We start from the raw sequence: 18141 nt of genomic DNA on the forward strand, positions 1-18141 counted from the left end.
ACAGTCCAAAAAATTAGATGCTCCCTTAATGCAAGAGACAATGGCTTTAAAATTGAAAAACTCCAAAAAATAAAGGGAGGTAAGGTGGTCATTGGTTGCGGAACTGAGGAGGAACGAACAAGGGTGAGGGAAAGAACGCACGGAAATAACGGACTCACGGCCAAGGATCTTAATAACAAAAATCCTTTGGGTTATACTGAACCTTTGGGTTATACAAAAATTTAAGGTTATACTGAAGTACAACACCCTCGAATACATAAAGTAAGCCCTTAAAACACAGAATAAGGCAACGACTGGAAACCTAACCGGTGAGGACTGGGTGATGACGGAAAAGCACCGCCAAAATGCTAAATGTGGAACACGCACGACTGCCACGTCATCGTTCAGGTCTCCCCGGGGATGTGGAAAGCGCTGACCCGGGCGCAGAAGGTCCACATTGACCTCCAGAGGGTCTGGGTGGAGGATCGGTCCCCCCTTGTGCAGTGCTCCACATGTCTCGGATACGGACACACGAAGAAGCACTGCCAAGGGGGAAAACTGACCTGCTCCCAGTGCACAGGAGAGCACCTTAGGGCAGACTGCCCAAGCAAAGATAAGTCACCAGAATGTGCAAACTGTAAAAGAATGGACAACGTACACCACAGCGCGTTTAGTACTGAATGCCCAGTGCGCAGGAAGTGGGATGCGCTGGCCAGTGGCGTACTGCTAAAGTTCCCCTAGGCGAAATCCGAGTAATACAAGAAAACGTACAGAGATCTGCACTCGCCACGGAGGAGCTAATTATCGAGGCCAAAAAACAACGTATCTCCATCGTGCTCGTACAAGAACCCTACATCGGAGCGTTAAGAAGAATGAAGGACTACACGGGCACAAAAGTCTACCAACACACCGGGGTTGGCAATCATACCAAAGCGGCTATTGTCTTACCAGACAATAAAATCCATGTCACACAATACCCCGAGTTATCAAGTCCGAATATGGTTGCCATATCTGTAGATACAGAAAGAAGAAAACTCAACCTAGTCTCGGTATACTTCGAACCGCATCCGAACCCCCTAAGTCCGCACCTCCAGACACAACAAGTCGTCGAAAAATTAGGACGGAGAACAATAGTGGGAGGGGACGTAAACGCCAGAAACGTCTGGTGGGGGGGATAGGATAACCAACGAGAGGGGAGAAGAGGCAAAAGCGACCTTCCATAGCGCCGGATTGGAGATCTTAAACCAGGGCGGGACGCCAACGTTTTAAGACTATAGTACGAAATGTAGTCAGTAAAAGAGTAGGAGAGTAAACGCGTATTAAAGTACGAACACACTAGAAGTGCAAATGAGTCTTCGTAGAAATATATCCCAGCCTGCAGAGCAACGTATATCCTTCAAATCGATTGCCGATGTATGCTTAGGTGCCAGCACTTATCATGTGCAATCTTGACCCTGATTCACAGCCGGGGTCTCATTGGGTGGCTATTTATATAAACGTCGAAAGAGTTGGGGAATACTTTGATTCGTTTGGACGTAAACCTATTGAAGCAATAGAAGGATTTTTAAGGAGGAATTATTGCGTGTGGAGGTACAATAGCGTTACGGTTCAGGATATTATTAGACGTATATTACAAGTTCAGAGGGATGAGATTAGAAGACTTCCTTAGAAAATTTACATGTGACTCAGAGAACAATGATGTGGTGCTACTAAATTTGTATAGAAATATAAATTGACATATAAATAAAAGAATAATACCTGGAATAAAAATGTTTTATTTAAATATGTAACCCTTTCATCTAATTCACAAATTTTGGATTACCTTCTCCCGTTCGTACCCAGAATAATACTATTGACACAATGGTACAACAGTATAACAGCAATGATCTAACAGCGTTTGTTAATGACAATGTGCCAAAATTAGTACCAGATCAAAGACATGCTTATGAGACTATTGTGGACAGCGTGAACAATAACATGGGGATATTATTTTTTTTGGACGCACCAGGAGGCACCGGAAAGACTTTTCTCGCAAATTTGACACTTGCTAAGATACGGCAATCAGGGAAGATAGCGATTGCAGTTGCTTCGTCAGGAATTGCTGCAACTCTCTTGAAAGAAGGAAAAACTGCTCACTCTACGTTTAAACTCCCGCTATCCGTATCTTTAGATCAACGGTCTACGTGCTCTATTCGGAAAAATGGGCCTCTTGGTAAGTTGCTGCAAGACGCGTCTTTGGTAATATGGGATGAATGCACCATGAGTCATAGAGCTCATGTGGAGGCCGTGGACCGTACTTTAAAAGACCTCCGAAGCTCTGCTAATGTCATGGGTGGTATCACTTTTGTATTTGCTGGAGATTTCCGACAAACGCTTCCTGTCGTCAACAGAGGTACGCGAGCAGATATTATGAAGGCATGTTTAAAATCGTCTCACCTTTGGACATCTGTTCAACATTTGAATTTGCGTACTAATATGAGAGCTCATCTACACGGAAATACGCATAGCAATTTTCCACAACAGCTGCTGAAACTGGGAGAAGGAATTTTTCCATCTTTAAATTTGGGCACCGATTATGCGGTTACTTTGGATGAGTCACTAGGGCAAATAGTCTATAATTTAGATAGTCTGATAGATGCTATATATCCTGACATCGAAAACTTACATCAAAATGATTTTCGTTGGCTGTGTTGTAGAGCAATAGTTTCTCCCAGGAATGAAACAGTCAACGAAATAAACAATTTAATTATGCAGAAAGTACCGGGTGAAGTTAAGTGCTATAAATCCATAGACACCGTCACTAACATCGAGGACGCAGTGCACTACCCCCAGGAATTTTTAAATTCTCTGAACCCCGCTGGGCTTCCACCTCATGAACTGTCGTTAAAAGTTGGCACGCCGATAATGCTTCTCAGAAATTTAAGACCCCCCAACATGTGTAATGGCACGAGACTTCTTATAAAGGAGCTAAAAGATAATTTAATAGTTGCGAAGATTATCACCGGCCCTGCAGCTGGTGAATTAGCTCATATACCAAGAATACCCATGATCCCTACTGATTTGCCTATACCCTTCAAAAGGCTCCAATTTCCAGTAAAAATTTCTTTCGCACTCACGATAAACAAATCCCAGAGCCGAACAATTCCTACTAATTTGATTTACGAAAAGAATGTGTTACGCATGGGCAACTTTACGTTGCCCTATCACGGGTCGGGGCTCCCGACCATCAGTATATTTTGTTACCAGAAAATAATATAACGTCAAATGTTATCTTATTTGTAACATTAATTAATGTAATAAAATGTAACATTAATTTTGCAGTGTGCACATAGTTTTACGTTAGAATCGAGTTCAAAACTCTTAGTTTTAAGTTTATTTTTGTAAAGATTGTAATGTGTTTTGTGCATCAAATAAATAAATAAATAAATAACAACAAGGCAAAAAGTGAGGGGGAAATTGACCCGGTGTATATGTGTGTTGGATTGTGTATCAGTGAGTACTTTTCATTTTAAAATCGGCTCACAGAGTTGGCCAAGAAAATATCTTATAAATTGAGGTGGTTTTTTAACCATTTCATCTCGGAGGGAGGTCTGGTGACCAAGAGGAGGTAACCATCGTCTTCGTCTCCATCAGACGGTTGTTTAGGAGATATTCTTGTTTGGAGAAGGGAGGGTTGAGTTATTGGGTTTAGCATCGTTTATTTGATTGCTTGCAATATACGACGCCATGTTGTCGTGACAAATTGGGTGTCAAGTGAGGGATATGGGATATCGCTGTGACGCGTCGGTGCTTGGCGGACGTCTCTCACACCGCAGTGAGTGGACGTGGCAGATCCGAAACTTACACCGAAGTGGATTAAGACTATATTTAATTTTAAGTTTGAGTTAATTTTAATTTAGTTTTAGTGTTTGCTGTATTATATTATTTATATAATTTAGTTTTTTTTATTCATCTCATGCATATGCATCATCATATATGAGGATGACTATGGGCAAGTTTCCGTCGTCGTCCGATAGTGACGACGATGCGCCCATTAGCACTTGTTTTGTGAAAAAGCGGGCTGATACTAAGAACCCAGGTCGGGAAGGGAAGAAAAGTTCTTCTCCACCTGCCAAGGGTAAGCCACCGAAAAAGGCGGCTTCTCATATGGTAGGATTGGAGGAGGAGGAGGGAGAGTTGCGTGATCTTAAGGCCTGCACTCTCCTTGGAGAGAAAGTGTGGTGCTGGGGGCCATCTACAGGCTGGGGCCTCAATAAGTCAGTTAAGGCCCCGGACGGCCCCTGTCATCATGGAAGGACTATGAGGATGCTGTGGTCTTCCTGGGAGTGCCAGAGATTTAGGAGAAGTCGGCTGCCCGGGTTCGCCAAATCGTAGAAATTGTGGTGAAGTCGGGCAACCTCAAAGGTACGTTTGTCCGCGACCTAAAGGTCGCAGCAAAATATATGGGCGAGATGGTGGAGGATCTCGCCGACAGATGCCTCAGGGGGGATGAGGATGGGCGGCTCCAGAGGGACAACGTTCGTCTGAGGGCCCAGGTAAAAGACCTGGGTCTGGAGCTTGCGGCCCTCAGGAGGGAATTCAATGAGCGCACTGTGCACTTTGCGCAGTCAAAGGGAAACCCCGTCTTGGTGGAGAGTCCCTTCACTCCAGATGCCCTCCGTCAAATAGACATAAATGATGCAGAGTCTTTTAGACAAGGGTGAGGGAGAGCCTGTTGGGGAGTTGATGAGGGCTGTGGCTGGGGCAGTTTGATGCCAAGCTGGCAGGGATCGGGGACAGGCTCCTTCCTGAGCCTGTGCTGCGCCCCCCGCTGGCGGCATCGGCCCGTGGTTCTCAGGGGGCCCCCAAGGATTCCGTAGGGGGTGGGGCCCAGGTGGCCTCGAATTGTTCGGGACCCCAGGGAAAGAGAGCCCCTAAGGTTCTAGCAGGGGGCGTGGCCCACGGGGCCTCAGATGATTCGGGGCCTCTGAGCCCTGGGGGAAATGTTCCGGGAGTTTCATGTTGCATGCAAGAGGCAAGGTAGCCTACGTCGTTGATAAGACCGCGACGCTATCTGGAGTGCTCGGTAAAATGCTGTGTTAGTAAAGTTGATTGTTGTATTGTAGCTCTGAGTAGTCGTGATTCGTTTGAAGTAAAATCATATGGCATTGTTGATTGTGCTCGATATTAGTACATAGTTTGCACCTTGCCAGTACGGGGTTATATCGTGGTACACAACTAAGGTCCATTTGTCTCTGATAAGTTGCATCTTTGTTATGGGGTCGAAATAATAATATTATGCTCCGATCTAGAAGTAGGCATAATGCTCATGTATGAAGGAAGCCCTATCGCCATTGATATAAAGTCGAATTTCTTCTTAACTTGTCCGCATTGTCGTGTCTTCTTTCCGGCTGATGATTGACCTTTACATGATTCATTCGTTTGCTTGCTTGATGCTTTTTTCCTGTTTTGTTCTTGCTCGTTTTCAGATGCCGTGTCGGCGAGAGGTAATGCTGACAATTTGATGATCGGTCTCCTTAATAAACCATTTTTGTCTTTAGAGTAACAACTCTTACCAGTCCATCTGAACCCGGGTGAAGCTGGACGACGCGGCCCACCGCCCACTTCCCAGGCGGTAAATTAGCGTCATGTATGAGAACGATTTCTCCAACTTCAATGTATGTAGTTTTTGGAACTGATTTGTAGGTGACGAATCAAATTTTCGGCTTCACCTTGTTCTTCAAGAACTGCATTCTTTGTGCGTTTGATAAGGACGGGTTGCGGTCGATTGTTTCTAGGAAAGGATCCTTGAATGAGTTCCAGAGCTGGTAGTTACTCGTAAAAACGGGAATATCCATTTTGGGCGTAGAATACTCGCGATGTGCAATGACCATAATTTGCTGTTGATTGATTTGATGTACTCGTTGTATATTCGTTCATGCTTAGAAAATACGTTTTGATATACCTCATCCTCACCTTCTTGGTACATGTCGACCTCCCAGTGAAGAGAGTCAATAGCTGACCAGCGCTGCTGTAATGATTTTAGGGTGTATTCAAACTCTAATTTTTCGGACATGCTACTTAAATCTATGTTGCTGACTGTTCTCTCAATTGCTTTAAAGTTTGATATCTCCTTTCTAAGAAGCTCTCGAAGTTTCCCGTTGGATTTCGGGGGTTCTGCTTGCTGTGCTGGTTCATATGTGACATTAGACGATGTTTGGTGTTGACTAGGCTGATTTCCTTCATTATGCTGTGCTGCTGCGTCTGGAGTCACGATGGTTGCTGTTGGCTTATTAGCTGACAGTGGAGAGGCTGCCCGATCCCTTACACCAGAAATAGATGCCTTTTCTAATATAGGATGTTGGACAGAACCTCTTGCTTGTATCTGCTTGATTAATGCCTTTGTAGATTCATACAAAGTTGTTGCCAATTGATATTTGGAATTGATAATGTACGGATGCTGTTTGATTTCTTCGTAGGCACACATCTGTATGTGATTTCGTTGAAAGTCAGACCACAGGTCTTCCAGATTAGCTAACTTACGCCTAGCATAGTCTGGTAGCGACTTTCTTTCCGCGGGGTCTTTTTTGATATTTCTTTGTAACGACTCGAGAGCCTCATAGGTTGTTTTTAGATTTTCAATAAGATTATCGAGATCCATGCTGGATTAAGCAAAAAGAATGTAAGATGGAAAGATCTCACTTGATATGCTGCTACTGTTGTGCTGTTGCTCGAACCCGCGCGGTGCTGTCAATGCTATATGCTGCTGCGTAGCAAGCCTGCCTGGCACCCACAGGAAGTGATGCTGTTATGTGGGTAGCCTGCCTGGCTACCTCACGAATGCTGATGCTGCTATCCCTGGTAGTATGCCTGCTGGCTTGCCGAAGCAGAACTGATGTATACTGTGTGGGAGCTGGTGCAGCTCACCGCACTTGACGATTTAATCCAATGGTGCTACCACTTACACACGAAACTTTCACGAAAACTCGCGTTTCAGGTCCCGCCTGTACGGCGTCTGTGGCTCCAAGGACCAAAAATGTTCGAGCTGCTGCCAAACACTTTAATGATAGTTAAATAAAAGATTGCTTTGCACTTAAAAACTGATTTAATGAGTGATCGCGGTGAAAGTTGATGACACACTGATGTATATAGAAAAGCGTCGCGCGCGCAAAAAACGTACACTATGTGTAACGTTCCCGGTGTAAGAAAAAAGCCCAGACAATTCTATTGTGTCTATACGCCTCAAAAAGTCAGTGTCATTAAAAAAACGTAGAAGTGGCGAACCTATTGCGGATGGTAGGGGAATACATAGAGGTGACATAAATTAGTTGACAAATGAGGATCATAAATTCATTGTTGATATTATTAATAATGTTCCGAAATTCGAGTCACATTATCGAAGAAATAATAACAGTGGCACTTTATATTTACGACCCGGTATGGCAATAAATAAAATTTATGATATATATACAAAAGAACACGCAGAAATGTATGGTATCGATCGCAAATGCGCCTCCTTTGCGACATTGAAAAAGATTTTCTGTGCTGATTTTAATTTAACCCTTAAATGGACAATGTTGTTTTTAAACAACATACTAAACATCACAGATAAAATTATCTTTATTTTATTTTTTTGTTAATTTTGACAACTACTTCTTATTTCTGAACGAATTTTGTACTTTTTTTAATGTTGGCACTATCCAATATTTTTATGCATTAAAAATAAATGAATGTCAAATGTCACTTTGAAGAAAACTTTTCTAGTGGCGCGAAACTAAGTTTTGAAGCTGTGTTCCGACTTTGATAAAATATAATGTAAGTATATAACATATTTTTATTTGCTTGATTATATCTTCAATTACATGTTCATGTTGTAAAACATTGAAAATTACTTGATGCTACTGTCGAATTACGCGAAATCTGGTATGTTGTAGGAAATCTACAATGCGCATTGCCTGCTAAATAAATGCATGTTTGGTGAAGGGTTTTTATTTTGCTTTTCAGCATGCCGCGATTACTAGAAAGCGAAATTACAAAGTATTTAGAAACTCTTGAAGATTCAGAAGATGGCTTAGACGGCTCGGACTCCGAAGTAGAGGATGAAGGTCACTATTATCAAACAGCTCGAGTTGTTCTTCGGGACCTTGAAAATAGTGATGAAGGTGAGAATGCCCAGTCTGATGAAGTGGATGCTGATCCTCCTCTCGTAATTGACAACGATCAAAATATGCCAGACCCTCCTATTTTGGAAGCCGGAGAAGCAGTACCCCAGAGTAGATCACAAGGGATTTCTAAGCGACCTCTGGTTTGGCGAAAACGGAATCTTGTTACTGCTGAAGACAGCCTTATTTTTAGGGGAGAAACTCAGATAACGGAAGCATTGATGTCTTGTAACACGCCGTATGATTTTTTTTCATTTTATTTTACATCAGATCTAAAAAAGCAAATTGTAGAACAAAGTAACTTATACGCGGCCCAGAAACAAATATCCAATCCTGAAATTATAAATGAAAATATCCTAAATAAATTCCTAGGCATTCTGATTTACACCTCAGTCATAAAATTTCCAAACACCAGGGCTTACTGGAGTGATAAATTTGGTTATGATCACATAAAAAATACGATGCCGTTAAAAAAATTTGAAAAAATAAGATCCACTCTCCATTTTGCCGACAATACGCTATGCTTACCCAAAGATCATCCAGACTATGACAGGCTATTCAAAATAAGACCTCTTGAGGAAATGCTCAACTGCCAGTTTGGAAAGGTTCCCTTAGACCAAAGGCTTTCCATAGACGAGCAGATGTGTGCAACCAAAATGAGCCATTACATAAAACAATACATGCCCAATAAACCCCACAAGTGGGGGTTCAAATTATATCTCATCTGCAGTCTACAAGGATATGCTCATAGATTTGAGGTTTACAGTGGAGGGGGCTCCAAAAATAACATCTTACCTGGTGAGCCAGATTTGGGAGAGTCTGGAAATACAGTCGTCAGGTTAGCTAGAATGGTACCACGCAATGTGAATCACATTATATACTTCGACAACTTCTATACTTCTGTGCCTCTCGTCACCTATTTAGCTAAGGAAGGAATTTTCTCACTGGGAACAGTAAGAGTAAACCGATTGAGAAACTGCAAATTGCCTGACAAAAACACTATAATGAAAAAGAACGTACCCAGAGGATTCTATGAGGAAAACGTGGCGACTGTGGATGATATTGACGTAAGTGCTGTTGTGTGGAAAGATAACAAGCCCGTTAACCTTCTTTCCACTTACGTAGGAGCAGAACCAGCAACCACAGTCACGCGCTTTGATAAATCGAAGAAAGAGAGAGTTGCTATTCCATGCCCCAAAGTCATCAAGGAGTACAATGCTCACATGGGGGGCGTGGACTTATTAGATTCATTTATAGGTCGTTATCACATCACAATGAAGAGCCGCAAGTGGACCATGCGCTTATTTTATCATTTCCTGGACCTCGCAGTTATAAATTCATGGGTTATGTTCAAGAAGGTAAATAATATAAAAGGAAATGATCAACTTCTCAATTTGGGTACATTTAGACTAGAACTTGCCGAAACCCTCTGCAAATTGGGTCTACCTGCAAATGGCGCTAAACGTGGTCGACCTAGTGGGAGCACAATACAAAGAGAACTTGTAATGAAGAAGTTCCGAGGACCAGCTCAAGCAATTCCTTTGAAAGACGTCAGATTGGATCAGACATGTCATTGGGCAGTTTGGCTGGATAAGCAGCAGAGGTGCAAATTCCCGAAATGTTCAGGATTTACGTTCAAAATGTGCCAAAAATGTCGTGTATCTTTATGTGATACGAAAAAAAGCAATTGTTTTTATAAATATCATAATTTAGAATAAATAAACACATTTCAAAAACAATATCCACTCTTATTTTACCCATACTTACAAAATGTCATTGAATGCGCAATGTAGTTTATAAACAACACTCACATTATTGCAAAAAAAAAATAGTAAATTCATGTCTAGATTTTTTTACTCATTTTTCCTAGACAGTAATACATGTCTATTATACAAATATATTTTTTTAAAACGTAAAAAAAATCGTCCATTTAAGGGTTAAAATTGAAAAAAGATACTTGCAATAAGTGTGACCAACTATTGAATCAAATCTCTAATGCCAAAACTGAACAGGAACAAGAAGATGCTAAAACTGAGAAGCTTAAACATTTAGAAAGAGCAGAAATGTTAAGAAATCAGATGAATCAGGATTTTATAGACGCAAGAAACATACCGGATGTTGAGTGTTTAACCTTTGACTCTGAAAAGACATCGCCACTATCGCGGATACTAACAAATGTTGCCTTTTATAAAAGGCAATTGTGGCTTTACAATAGTGGTATCCACTTTGCATCTGATGACGTAGGAAACTGCTATGTTTGGGTCGAAGGTGAAGCGGGTAGAGGGGCGCAGGAGGTAGGATCATGTTTAGTGAAATATATTAAAACAAAAATACAGCCGTCTGTTAAGAATCTTATATAGCGATTGCTGCGGAGGGCAAAACAGGAACATTAAAATAGTTCTCTTAGGGCCGAAACACATAAGCGCGTTGCGGCGCCGCGCCGCTGAAATCGGCAGTGCGCTATAGCGGTGCGGCGCCGCAACGCACGACGTGAATTCCAGCGTTATGACGTCATACTTGTTGACAAGGATGCAGTTTGTTTCTAACTAACACTCTTGCAAACAACACGTGTCAACCGAGAAGCAGTTTTAAAATTAAAATGTCTGACGTTGACGTCGATCTGTTTATATCTTCGGTTCAGGAACACCGTTGTTTGTGGGATACTAGTGACGAAACCTATAAAGACAAATTTATAAAACAAGAAGCATGGAAAAGCATTTGTGAGATCGTTTATGTTGATTACAAGGAAAAAAACTCAACCGAAAAATCAAAACTGGGTAAGTAGTAACATATAGTCTTAGGCAATGATATTTTAAACTAAAGATAAGTTATGTTCATAGTAATTTACGTTTTAAATCTGTTCCTGTGTTTAAATCATTACCTCCCAGCAATCCAAAACTGCACACATTTGCAAGTTTTACTGATAAGCAAACCAAAAGATATGAAATAAAACGCAATTGAAAGAGATAGCTATAATTTTAATGGTTGCACTTCAAACGTTTCTTGTGCATAGAGTAACATTTATAGTCGTAGAGTGGACACTTGATTCAAAACTATTCAAAAGTACATAGATAAGAAATAAAACATCTTACAAAAGTAAATCACATTTAATATCATTGGTCTTAGGTTTACGCGATCACTATTCACAATAAAACTACAATTTTTACTGTAGTAAAAACGTAAAAATCTGATCCGCGGTTTAAATTGTAGTTTAATGTAAGTAGCATGTATCTTTTTTTTTAATCATATGAAATACACCATTTATTTTAATGCCCTATGCAAAAGATTTTCTCTAAGTTAAAATTATATTTTTTTCTCGCGCTCTTATTCAAAAAGGTAAACAAATACTATAAATAAAACCAAATTGCCATTTAAATTGTTTATTCGCAGTTCACAACATGTTAAATAGTTTGAATCAAATGTATTAAGGTATTATTTGTATTTTGAACTGAGTAGGTATACGAACATTCATATTTTGTTTAATTGCCAACTTAGGGCGCCAACATCACTGGAAAAGTAATTACAAAAATCATTCCGTATTAGATGTGGGCTTAAATTATTTTCATTTGCTGTGGGCAAATGCAACATTTGCAGATCAGAATCATCAAAGATAATGTCATCGGTCGCTTGTACTCCATTTCGATTCAAAACAAAGTTGTGCATTACACAACATGCCTTGATAATGTCTGTCGCAAATTCGTATTGCACATTCATAGATCGATGAAATATGCGCCATTTATTGGCTAGGATGCCAAAAGCGCACTCGACATATCTTCGGGCACGACTCAGTCGATAATTGTAAACTCTTTGTTGTACCGACAAATGTTTTCCTGAGTAAGGGCGCACGACGTTATTCGAAATTGAGAATGCTTCATCTCCTACAAAAACAAATGGAGTTTCATTTTGAGAACCTGGTAAAGGCTTTGGTACAGGAATAGGTAATTTGCGTGTCATAATCAAATCATAAAGTTTAGAGTTCTGGAAAACGGTGGAGTCACTTTCCTTGCCATACGCTCCTATATCGACAAAAATGAATCTATATCTAGAATCTACAAGAGCTAATAAAACTATTGAATTATAGCCCTTATAATTGTAAAACAGTGATCCACTGTGCGCAGGACATGTAATACGGACATGTTTACCATCAAGAGCTCCTATGCAGTTAGGAAAATTTGCTTTCTTGTCAAACTCAATAGCGACATCTTCTAGAACCTGTTTTGTTATAGGAGGTATATTTTGACTTGATAGATGTTTCCATATGGCGCGACAAACTGTCTTTACAATTTTTGCTATTGTACTTGCTCCTCGGAAGTAATTCGTATGCATGGTTTTAAAGTCACTGCCGGTTGCTAGAAATCTAAAATGAAATAATAATTAGTAGGCAAATAATAAAATAATACAAATGTAGGTATAATCAAACTCAAACCGCGCAGGTAATAGTGTTGCTAAAGGAATAGATTTTCAAAGATAGACAGGTAGTTTTTCAAAGAAGTACTCAATAAATATTTTACATTATGGTTGTTCTAGGCAAAGTCAATCAGTTTTTAACTTGCCTAAGTCAAGAAAAAGCAGAAAATTATTCTTTTTCGGCGGCCAGCCATTTATATGAAATTGGATGGACCGAAAGTACTTATGAAAGTTATATCAAATTTTATATGTAGTATAAATGGAATCTAGGGAATTTTAGTCTTTATTACTATTTTTCACTTGTGAAGTTTTTTGTTGCAGGTAATGATTTAGTCAAGAAGTGGAAGGCCATAAAAGATAATTTTGCTAAATATCAAAAAAAACTAAAAGATGCCAATCGATCAGGAGCTGGAGCTGCAAAAATTAAAGAATATCACTTGAATAAACAATTACAGTTTTTGAAAAAGGTTTCACAAAATGCAACTGATTCCAGTTTATGCGTAGCGGAAGGAGATATTGAGAATGAAATAACGGCATTGCCTCGTTATAAAAGTCAACCACGAAAACGAAAGGCAGATGATAAGGATGATATTGAAGAAGATTTATTGGCAATATTAAAAACACCGGAGAATAGACATTTGCATTTTTTCAAGGGGATTTTACCATCTCTACAATCGTTAAATGAGAATCAAACATTGATATTTCAAAGTCGGGTGCTTCAAATATTAACCGACATTCTTCAACCTTCAATTCATCAAAATACACATCACGGCTATAATCAAGAATATCAGCATCAGGGTTACAATCAAGGATATTCAACTATGAGATACGATAATACGGTTCAGAGTGGCTACCACACTTCTACTCCTGGAAGTTCGATTACTGAACAGAGGACTACCTCATCATCAAACCAACAACGTCCAATAAATTCACCATTTTTACTGGACGAAACGTCAGCTACTTCCTATGTTTCACAAGATGAGGAGTTTGATTTTTCTTAAATTGATCATTACATTTTTTAAGGCCTATTAAAGTATTCTTAAAGTAAGAAAATTGTATAATGCAAAAAGCTTAATTTGATTCTGTCTTGTTTCATTTGAACCTGGCTTTGTACCACTAGGTACCCCCAAACCATGAACACTAGTGATGCAAAATTTTTATCGACACCCCGCTAGTACCACAGGTGTATAAAGCCAGGGGTACAAATAAAACTAAACATTTGATTCCGAGTGCCATAAACATCAATAAAAAAAAATAAGAAACCTATTTGTTTTACCTTAAAGTTAAGCCCAGCATTTCCAAAGCAGTAACTGGTTTTCTTCCTTTATTTTTTTTCTTCTGTATATATTTTGATAACTCGCTTAATAGCTCTTCAAATGATGATATACTCATTCTAAAGTAGGCAACAAATTTTTTTTCGTCTATCTTTAATGCTTCGTATTTTTTAGAAAAGAACTCGCCATTTGGATTCATACCCTTACTTAATGGATGTATCCAGTATCTTCTTTGCCGTATTTTTAAGATAGAATAATGTCTTCTTAATAACAAATAAGCAATAAGTTTATTACGATCCATCGCAGAGAGACGTCTATCCACACTCAAAAATCACGAGAAAATGGTTGCCCTACCATAATGCCCTGTTTCGCGACGCCGCAACGCGGCAACGCAACTGCCGATTTTGGCGTTGCGGCGCCGCAAAAATAAGCAGTTTGCGTTATGTGTTTCGGCCCTTACTAAAAACTGTCTTATGTTGTCTCCCAACTTTAGAAAGCATTACATTTCGCTTTCTTGAATCTAGGCATACCTTTTTACCTAACGATACGGACTTCTCTAAAATCGAAACTGCTTTAAAACATCACCAGCGTATATACTATATATACAGCCGAAGAGTATATAGATATTTTTAATAATGCTAAAAAAAAGAAACCGTTGCACGTAAAAAGAATGGAGAAAGCAGACTTTTATGAAACTGAAAAGATTGAAAAAAATATAATAAACAGAAAAAAATGTGACAAAAGTAAAGTAAGCTGGCTAAATGCCAAAGAAATAAAAATAGAATAAAATAAATTATACTCAATATTTATGAGAAAGAACTTTAGTGAGAATTTCCTTTGAGGAAGAGTTTAAGGAGTTGCTTATTAATAAAAAGAACAGAGAAATAAATAAAGATGATTTAATTCTTTTGTGGCCTAACTGAAAACCGATCGCACCAGCTAAGTTGGCCGATTAAGAATCAATGTACATGTTTATACCCGAGGACTGTGTCCAGTTTTATAAAAAATTATAAAGTTCGGATGAGTTTATCGATTTTTTTATTTTGATTGATGATTTAGATTTTTTATTTTAACCGATTCTTGTTAGTCTTAAGTTTTTCACAATAAATCCTTCTTATTTTGTAACTTTTTAGTAAACAAGAAAGACATGCAGAGCGACGAAGGAAATAAAAGAAACAGCAACGACATATAGCAACTAACAACGCCTCTCTCAGTGTACAAACACAACATAGATAAACTTATCAAACATGAATCATCACATCTTCCAAGACGGCCAAAACCAACTCATCAACAGAAGAAAACAATCTAATTAACCAGCTCTACATAACCACGTACAATGTTAGAACACTCTCCTCATACGAACGTCTAATAGAACTTACTGAAGCTTTTAAAAACGTAAAATACGATATCATCGGATTATGGGAAGAAGATATTTAAAAAAATAGCTGGCCCCAAATGGCAGCACATAGCGCAAAATAGAGAAAACTGGCAAAAGCTGGAAGAGGCCTTCACCTATACAATAATTAGAATATCAAAAACTGTAAATAATAAAACTTAGCATGATAGAAATATAGTCATAATATTTATTCATTTACTAATAGATTTTGTTAAGTTTTGCAAAGGTTTAGAAAACCACAACCACATGAAATGTACCTTATTAATTAACTATATTGAGAAATAAAAGGCTTTTTATTTTTATTTATTTTATTTTGTAACAAGTCGTATTTTCAATAAATTCTTCAAGTGTCTACAATCTTAGGCTTTTCCTTAGGTTCAAAATATACTGAGTGCTACTTCGTACAATAAACGGCCTTTAGCTGCCGAATCAAACTTAGATGAAGAAGACAGTGTAATAATCGATAACGAAATCAATGATGATATGTCCATTGAAGGTATAAATGAAGTAAGGTCACCTTTTCGTGCATCTTCACCTATTGAACCCTCTACCTTTAATTCCCAAAATTCAAAAAGGCCACAAAATATACAAGATATTCGGGCACAGTATTTAGAGATTGAGAAACAAAACTAAAACTTTTACTACCTACTATCCAAAAAATGAGGTTGAGAAATAAAATAAACCAGGCTCTTTTAGACGAAATAAATGTCACGATGTGTAGAAATCCTTATGGGCGCAATGGTTACTCTACTCAGCCAAACCATAATAACTTTAATAACGAATAGAGTACCTACATATGAGTAACATCGAAAAGTCTGATTATTATAATTCAAAGTAATTGAAAAGAATAAAAGAGACTAATTAAAAAGTTCGAAATTCATTATTCATTCTATAGTCAATTACAAGTGAGAAGTTGTCCATGGACTTTGGATCCACCATTTAATTAATATAATTAATCGTTTATTATTTACTAACTAGTCGTTTGTTTTTTCGGTTTGAAATGTTGGACTTTAAGTTGATTTTATTAGATTATTATTTAATAAAAATAAGTAAAAAATTAAAATAGCTGTTTTTTCTTGATTATTTTTAAATACATACATATATTTTAAAAAAGTGTGACGTCACATCAGGAGGGGGAGGGTTATAAAAATGTGACAACCTGTGACAAGGACGGGGGGAGGGGTTCAAAAGTCTCTCTCTGTGACGTACTTTATGGATGGCCCCCTACCTACGACCCCTCTCGCCCTCTCTCCCAAACCCAAACCCGACATCACGGCATTCACAGCCGCAGCCAATGCTCTCACAGCAAAAATCGAAGCTCACACAAAACTGCTCCAAGAAAATAAGAATAACATGTCTCAGATCTCCAACAAAATCAACTCAATCAACAAACCACTCACCGACACATCCACCAACCCCCGTACAAAGTAAACAGTTCCTTCCTATGCTACAATCGCAGACACCACCTCCTCAAATTTACACCTGGCCCTTCCATCATAGTCAGTGGTGGTCCTGACTCTACACCGCAAGCTATGCTTGAACAAGTCAGGACTGGCATTAATTACCGTCAAGGAGGCCCCCCTCAAAATTGGGGGGGCCCCCCTAAAAATCACATTCCGCTCTGAAGAGCACAAAAATGATGTTTTTTTGTAACTAAGCAAATCTTCCCCGCTCAAAGCGGAAAATGAAAAGCGACTCGACCCCATGATGATCATAAAGGGAATAAGTAAATCAATGCCAGAGGAAGAAATTGTTGATACCATTCGGGATCAAAACCCCGAATTTATGTGAAAAATTCTCCATAAAATTCCGTCGCAACAACCGCAACGATAAACTATTCAAATTAGTTCTCACAACCTCCCCCTCCGCTTGGCGCAAGTTTGTAGATTTGGGCCAGTCGCTATATCATACCAATATGTCCACTGTTCCAATTTCTCACGCTTTCTCCAATGCAGACGGTGTCTAAACTTCGGTCACACCATGCCCTGCGTCCTCCCCCACTTGCGCTAAATGCGCTGCTCAACAGAGTCCAATTCACACACAAACATCTGCGCCAACTGCATCGAGCACAATGCTCAATTCAAGACCAATACCAAAGTCACCCACCGCGCCGACAGCGAGAACTGCCCCAAAGTGAAAGCAATGAGAGCCCGCATTGAGGCTAAGATTAACTATCAATAAAATAAATACACTTAAAATCACACAAGCGAATCTAGATAGATCTCGCCATGCACTTCAAGAATTTAAATTACACGTTGTAAACACCAACACTGACATTGCTTTTATTTCTGAACCATACAATTACACTTACAACACAGTTTCACACATTCCAGGCCTTCGGATATTCCAATCCACAAACGATGGACCCACGAAAGCCTGCATCATCATCACACACCACATAAACGCACACATCCTCACTCATTACACCACCAATAACCTCGTCACTATATCAGTCAGTACACGAACAGACACACTATTTCTCATCTCCATATACATAGAGCCAGACACTGACAACGCCCAAACACTTCAAACTTTATATAACTTCCTAACACACAACCCAAATGCACACACCCTCATAGCGGGCGATCTCAACGCATGGCATCCACTTAGGGGCAGCGGACATCACGCTCGCTACAACAAACGTGGCAAAGAAATCGCCGACCTCCTACTTACACACGACCTCTTCGTACACAACAACACCCACACCCCCACGTTTGAAATACCAACACACGGCAAATTACGCACGGCAATCATCGATTCCAGGACCAACGATCCTCCTCTCGCACCGCAGCAGTCAACCGACCACACAAAACTAGTCAGACTAAGAGAAAACGTGTAGAGCAAAACGAAACCTTAACTGCACTTCAACGCCTAGAAAATATTGCTACTGCAATTAATAATCCTGGAACAAATGAAAAACAAAAGGATGAGTTTTATTATTTCG

At 39.4% G+C, this 18141-nt stretch overlaps 1 protein-coding gene and 1 pseudogene across 1 annotated transcript; one reads left to right on the forward strand and one right to left on the reverse strand.

Moving 5' to 3' along the window:
- Positions 1–10531: 10531 nt before the first annotated feature.
- LOC125058382 lies at positions 10532–14115 on the forward strand (annotated as a pseudogene).
- Positions 11485–14102, reverse strand: LOC125058384. Its single transcript, XM_047662460.1, has 3 exons — positions 13804–14102; positions 12263–12477; positions 11485–11998 (listed from the first exon to the last, which is right to left on the reverse strand). The coding sequence occupies exons 1-3, from the start codon at positions 14100–14102 to the stop codon at positions 11589–11591; spliced, it is 924 nt and encodes a 307-aa protein (XP_047518416.1). The 3' UTR covers positions 11485–11588.
- Positions 14116–18141: the final 4026 nt, after the last annotated feature.

This window comes from Pieris napi, chromosome 18, assembly GCF_905475465.1.
Source record: "Pieris napi chromosome 18, ilPieNapi1.2, whole genome shotgun sequence".
Lineage (NCBI taxonomy): Eukaryota > Metazoa > Arthropoda > Insecta > Lepidoptera > Pieridae > Pieris > Pieris napi.

Excerpts from the sequence above, each read along its gene's own strand:
- LOC125058384 (XM_047662460.1), bottom strand. The coding sequence starts at position 14,102 with ATGGATCGTAATAAACTTATTGCTTATTTGTTATTAAGAAGACATTAT. Across the intron at positions 12,478-13,803 it reads ATGCTGGGCTTAACTTTAAG|ATTTCTAGCAACCGGCAGTG; the intron begins GTAAAACAAATA and ends ATTTCATTTTAG. Across the intron at positions 11,999-12,262 it reads CTGCATAGGAGCTCTTGATG|GAGATGAAGCATTCTCAATT; the intron begins GTAAACATGTCC and ends TTGTTTTTGTAG.